The sequence below is a fragment of the Acinonyx jubatus genome, chromosome D4 (genome assembly GCF_027475565.1).
Source record: "Acinonyx jubatus isolate Ajub_Pintada_27869175 chromosome D4, VMU_Ajub_asm_v1.0, whole genome shotgun sequence".
Taxonomy (NCBI): Eukaryota; Metazoa; Chordata; class Mammalia; order Carnivora; family Felidae; genus Acinonyx; species Acinonyx jubatus.
In genome coordinates this window covers 36261831-36267924 of record NC_069391.1, presented here as the reverse complement: position 1 = coordinate 36267924, position 6094 = coordinate 36261831, and the positions used below count along the sequence as shown (strand labels likewise).

The window sequence follows — 6094 nt, the reverse complement described above, 5'->3', positions numbered from 1 at the left end:
CAGGCTCTGACACAGCCCATCCAAAAGATATTGCTGAGGCCTGTTGGTCTCATCATAAGAAAGAATTCAAGGACAAACAACACGGCAGATGAGCAGCACAAACAAGAAGGTTTATTAAGGTAAAAGTACACTCTTTAGTTGTGAGAGTGGGTGAGCTTAAAGGGGAACTATGCCCACTGGAGTTTGGATTTCTATCTTTAATTGACAGTTGTTAACGAAGGGGTAGAATATTCATTACTTGAAGGTGGAGATTTTCTTGGAAGCAGGGTGGTCTCTTCCAGGAATGTGGGTTATATACCTTTTCTTCCTTACTTGGTCAGGGGTTTTCTGTCATGGCACCCTTAGGGAGGAGACTTTGTCAGCCATCTTGGGCCTGTCTGGTTTGATCTGGTTTCTTATGGCTTTGTTTTGCTGTGCAGCCAGGATAGGCCTTTGACTTTAGCCATGACTTCCTGTTTGGTGGCTTCTAGGCATCCTGTTAGAACCTAACTAATTGCTTTAGCATGCCTGCGTGGCTCAGTCGGTGAAGCATCCAACTTCAGCTCAGGTCATGATCTCACAGTTTTTGAGTTTCAGCCCTGGTTCTGGCTTTCTGTTGTCAGCATAGAACCGACCCACTTTGGATCCTCTGTCTCCCTCTCCCACTTACACACCCCTACTCTTGTGCGTGCTCCCTCTCTCTCAAAAATAAATAAAACATTTTAAAAAATAAATGCTTAAGAACCTAACTAACTGCTTCTAACAACTTTAAGCCCTCTCCATACTTTGGATATTAGCTCCATAGTCATTTTCTTTAAGACATTCTTATTTCTTTCAGTGGGGAATGGTATTTAGAAACTCAATCTGGGTGCCAAGGGTGCTTTTGAGTTTCTCATAGTTTCTAGGCCTTTCAATGGAAACAGAAAATAGGTGTAAATATAAAATATTTATATGTATATAAAATCCATACTTATAATTTCTACAGAATTTTTGCTTAACCTCATTGATTAAGATTGTCTTCTCATTCCTTCCCATATACATCACCTATGTAATGAATCCTCCAAAAAAGCCTCAAAGGTTGGGGTTCAGAGAACTTCTGTGTTGGTAAACATGTGAAGATGGGAGAGAATGGGGAGGGAGTGGAGTCTCTGAATGCTTTCTTATATCTTTCCCTATGCATCTCTTTCATCTGGCTATTCTTGAATTTATCCTTTTATAGCATATCAGTGGTCCAGTAAGTAAAATGTTTCTCTGAGTTCTGGGAGCTGGATCTAGCAAATTAAGAGGAAATTAAGAGGGAGAGTGGGAGGGGGAAGCAAGAGGGGCATTGGAGAGGGGAGAGGGAACCAAAGAGTAAAACAAACTAATCATAATGTGTAGTCTTATTTGGATTTTAGTTTAAGTACACACACTGAAATAATTACAGCATTTATAAGACATTTGGAGAAATATATAATCCTAGATAATTGATGATATCAAGGAATTAAGGTTGATTTATATTTTATAAGAGTATTAGTCATTTTTAGAGGTAAATACAGAAATACTTAAGGATGATATGCTATGGGTATCTGTGATTTGTTTCAAAATAACTCAAGAAAGGGAGAAATAATTCATGGGCATATAGATGAACAAGATTGGTCATGTTGGATCTGGATATGAATACCTAAGGATTTGTTTTATTATCTTCTCTACTTTTCTCTAGATTTAAATTTTTCCATAAAATGAAAGAGAGAGGAATTCTCTAAGTCTTAGGTCATGTATTATATGATGCTCTTTGAGCATTTTATTTGTCATTTCTCTGCAGACCAGCTTTCTCTTTCTTGCAAGACACATGGCCACGTTAGTCCTATGTTATGTGGTCTCTCAGCTCAAGAACCCTATGCCAACTAACAAGGGTCTCTATATTCACATTCATATTCCTTGGAGAGAGAATATGATTAGCTTTGTTTTGGTCAAGAATGCAATCATCTGTGCCCAGCAGAAGGGGCATGACTGTCCTCTCATCATATGCTAAGGAAGAAACATGTCTGCCTCTGGCAGAGCTTTCTAGTTAGTATGCCATAGGCTCCAGATATGCCAAGCTGAGTCCCCCTGGGGTCACTAAGCAGGACATGTTGTGACCTAAGTCCCCAGGTTAATTTCCTTCATCATGAGTAGACCCATCCACTTATCCCAGGGTGCCATACAAATTCATTATTTTCTATTTGGTTCATGGCAAATAAAATGGGAATGGGAAACACTGAACTAGGGAGGTGGGCAGGACAGGGGTGGTAAGCCAATTTCAGAAAGGTTAACTACAATATAAAACAAACTTCAGGGGCGCCTGGGTGGCTCGGTCGGTTAGGCGGCCGACTTCGGCTCAGGTCATGATCTCGCGGTCCGTGAGTTCTAGCCCCGTGTCGGGCTCTGTGCTGACAGCTCAGAGCCTGGAGCCTGCTTCATATTCTATGTATCCCTCTCTCTGACCCTCCCCTGTTCATGCTCTGTCTCTCCCTGTCTCAAAAATAAATAAATGTTAAAACAAATTAAAAAAAAAATAAAACAAACTTCAAAGTAAGTTGATAAATAGAGGAATTGGAAACTAACTAATATCTGGTTCTAAAGCTTCTGATGCTAACACAACTGATGCAGTTTGAAGGGGTTCAGAGCTGATGGCCAAGAGAGAATTCTTGAGATGTCTTCGGTGCAAAAAATTTGGTTTTATTAAAGCATGGGGAGGACCCATGGGCAGAAAGAGCTGCACTGGGGTTGCGATGGGTGACTGATTATATACCTTCAAGTTTCAGGGGGGTGGTTAGGAATAGCGTAAGTCTCTAAGAAATTTGGAAGCAAAGTTTCCAGGACCTTGAGGAGCTAGCTGTTGTTAGGATAAGGTCGTTTACTACTCTCTAGTAAAACCTTAGTCATGAGACCCTTTAGATGTGTATCAGTGGCCCATGTGTTTGGGGAATGATCGCTAACATATATCTTAGGGGGAGTAGAGATAAAGGAAGTTTCCAAAGGAATTTTCATATGCTAAAGAAGACTCACAGGATCCTGAGGGGTTGAGCTAAGATTGCCTTTTCTTCCTCAGCAAAGTGTCAACATGGAGGCAACTGAGCTCCTTGAGGAAGGTCACTCTGTTTCAAGGACTTGTCAATGGGCTATAAGCTGTAGGAATATTTAATTTTATCCACATTTCTCTCTGCCTCTGTTTCCCACATCACAACTATTCTACATGAGTTTTGTAATGATTGCCAGCGGGGTAGGGGGGAGGTGGTTGGTCCATAGATTCTGAAGAGAGAATATATGTATTACATAAGCAATGGAGTTTGCATGATGACATGGTTTGGGTTTGCCAGGAAACAGACTCTGGTATGGAGATTGAGGTGCATAATGTTTATTAGGGAGTGCTCTTGGGATCAACGCTGGTGGAAGGGAGGATAGAAAGCCAGATTGGGCAGAGGGAGGAGTTGGCCTGTGATGTAGTCTCAACAAAGGCCTCAGTCAACCCTGTGGGGAACTCTGGCAGTAGGGCCACCTTTCAGAGTTATCCTGAGTGGGGGGGGCGGGTAAGACATTTATATCTCTTCATCAGTCAATCATTGGATATGGGCTGCCCTGAGGAAGGGGGCATGACCTTATGTGAGTCCACTCTTCAGCTAAGAGCACTCTTTAGCTAATTCCTGAAGAAGACTGCCAGCTGAAAGCTCTCTGATGGCAGCACTTTGGGCAGCTGAAGGAGTCCTGTAGAGTCCTATGGAAAGATCTGGGTAGAAACTAGTTACAGTTCTCTTAGTCAAAACTAGTGATATTGAAAAGGAATTTTGCTCTACAAGTATGTTTCATTTTTAGGTCAATTCTTGACTTACAAAGGTTGGAGTTGATGTCATCCTCTCTGTAGTGAGCTAAGATGGACATAGATAGGCTCTGTGCTCAATGAAGAAAGGCAAACTCACACCAGAATGAGACAAATAATACCAGCTTTGAAATGGTGAGACAGGAGCAGCCTGAGAGGCTAAGGACTCACATGGGCAGTGACCAGTGTCCACGTTTCTGACCAGTGTGGCCAGGAGAGCACTGTGGGGCCAAAGAGGGTGGCTGGCCACATCCCGGACAGGAGAAGCCCAGGACACCCAAGGAAGGCAAGCAGGGAGAATTTGTTTTCATCAGAAAATTTTGATTCTCAGGAAAAAAAAAAAGAGACATCCAGTTACCTCAAGGAAAAAGAGACATTCAAAGTTCACTTCCTTTTAGTAGCTTTGCTCCTTTTTGTGTCTCTAGTGACTGAGATCATCACACATTACACCTCTGGACCCCTTCTTAAGTGCATGGTAAACTGGCTCTGCCTTTCAGTTTTATCATTCCACTTCTCCTCAGTCAGCCACCTTGCTCCATCTTCTGCTGGTCACATGATGCTCCTGCTCTGCTCTCCCCCATAGGTCCATCTTCTAACTCTCTGGACTGTAGGGCCAGACTGTGTACTTAAATACATAAGACTTACTGACAGCAGGAAAATTAAACTTAAAACCAGATACCAGCTATTAGTACTCCTGGGCTAAGAACTTCCACATGCATTTGCAGGATCCAGCTTACTTGCTGTCAGTGGAAATACTCTACATGGAATCTACATGATCCCAACTCATCTGAGCCTCAGGGGAAAGAGCCAACTTCATTCTCATCTCCAGTCTCAATCCTGCCACTAAGAAAAACAAAATTGAAAGAGTGCCATTTTATCTCTAATGCTGATAATTTTTTATGCTATTCTGCCATGGAGTTTTGCCCCACACTGTCTTCCTTGCCTCCTTTCCAGAGAAGGATCTTGGATATTTATGTAACTCAAAGGTACACTAAGCTGTTTTTCCCAAAACAAATGGGCAAACTTCTCACAAGGGTGAATTCACACGTGCCCAAAAGGGAACCAGCAAAATCATTTGTGTTTTCAGCAGCACCCACTTCTGACCCTTCAAGTCCCACCCCGTCAGGTTTTAGGTTTTATTGTTTTTAGAACTTGGGTCCAGTAACAGCCAAAGTTCTCCATTGCATATGGAATTCTGTTTTCTGGTAATCATTCTTCACATTTATCTTCCTTGGAGGACACATTCTTCTGAGATGCATGGGTGCAGGCAGCCAAGAGCACAGAACTACAGGGACATTTGTCCTCCAGACCTCACTGGGTGAAGCATTTCTGACTCACCAAGTTTCTCACAGCAGCCTTCACGTCCTTGTTCCTCAGGCTGTAGATGATGGGGTTGAGCATGGGGGTCACCACCCCATAGAAGAGGGAGATGAGCTTGTCTGAAAGGTCCTGCTTGTCTGCCCCCAGGGGGTCCTTGGATTTGGGCTTCCCATACATGAAAAGGATAGTCCCATAGAAGATGACCACAATTGTGAGGTGGGCAGAGCAGGTGGAGAAGGCCTTTTTCCTCCCTTCAGCTGAAGGGATCCTCAGGATAGTGGTGAGGATGAAAACGTAAGAAACAAAGATGAACAGAACTGGGACCCCCAGGAAGATCACATTTGTCACTCCCATACTGATCACATTGATGGAGATGTCAGCACAGGCCAACTTCAGGACAGCCAGGATCTCACAGGTAAAGTGGTTGATGATGTTGTTCCCACAGAAGGGAAGTCTCATTGCAAGGGACGTTTGAACCACGGAGGCAGCACTTCCAGCTGCCCAGGAGCTGATAGCCATGGTCACATAGGCCGCCTTGCTCATGACCACAGGGTACCTAAGGGGGTTACAAATGGCCACATAACGATCAAATGCCATCATGCCCAGAAGCACACACTCTGTGGCTCCCATGGCGAAGGAAAGAAACATTTGCACAGCACAGGCTGAGAAGGGTACAGTTTTCCTGGGGGTCAGGAAGCTGTCGAGAATGAGGGGGACTGAGGAGGTTGTATAGCAGATGTCCAGGAAGGAGAGGTTCCCCAGGAAGAAGTACATGGGCGTGTGCAGGTGGGAGACAGACACAGTGATCAGGATGAGGACCCCATTGCCCAGCAGGATCACCAAGTACATCAGTAGGATGAGGACAAAGAACGTTTTCTCTAGCTTTGGGTGGGCCGAGAGTCCCAGGAGAATAAACTCCATCACAGAGGCAGTCTGGTTGACACTTTCCATGGTATG

At 43.8% G+C, this 6094-nt stretch overlaps 1 protein-coding gene across 1 annotated transcript; it reads right to left on the bottom strand.

Moving 5' to 3' along the window:
• Nucleotides 1–5053: 5053 nt before the first annotated feature.
• Nucleotides 5054–6094, bottom strand: LOC106981250 (olfactory receptor 13C7). Its single transcript, XM_015079388.3, has one exon. It carries the CDS (start codon nucleotides 6086–6088, stop codon nucleotides 5129–5131), a length of 960 nt encoding a protein of 319 aa, XP_014934874.1. The 5' UTR covers nucleotides 6089–6094; the 3' UTR covers nucleotides 5054–5128.

Bases quoted from the DNA above. Each gene is read 5' to 3' on its own strand.
- LOC106981250 (XM_015079388.3), bottom strand. From the start codon at position 6,088: ATGGAAAGTGTCAACCAGACTGCCTCTGTGATGGAGTTTATTCTCCTG.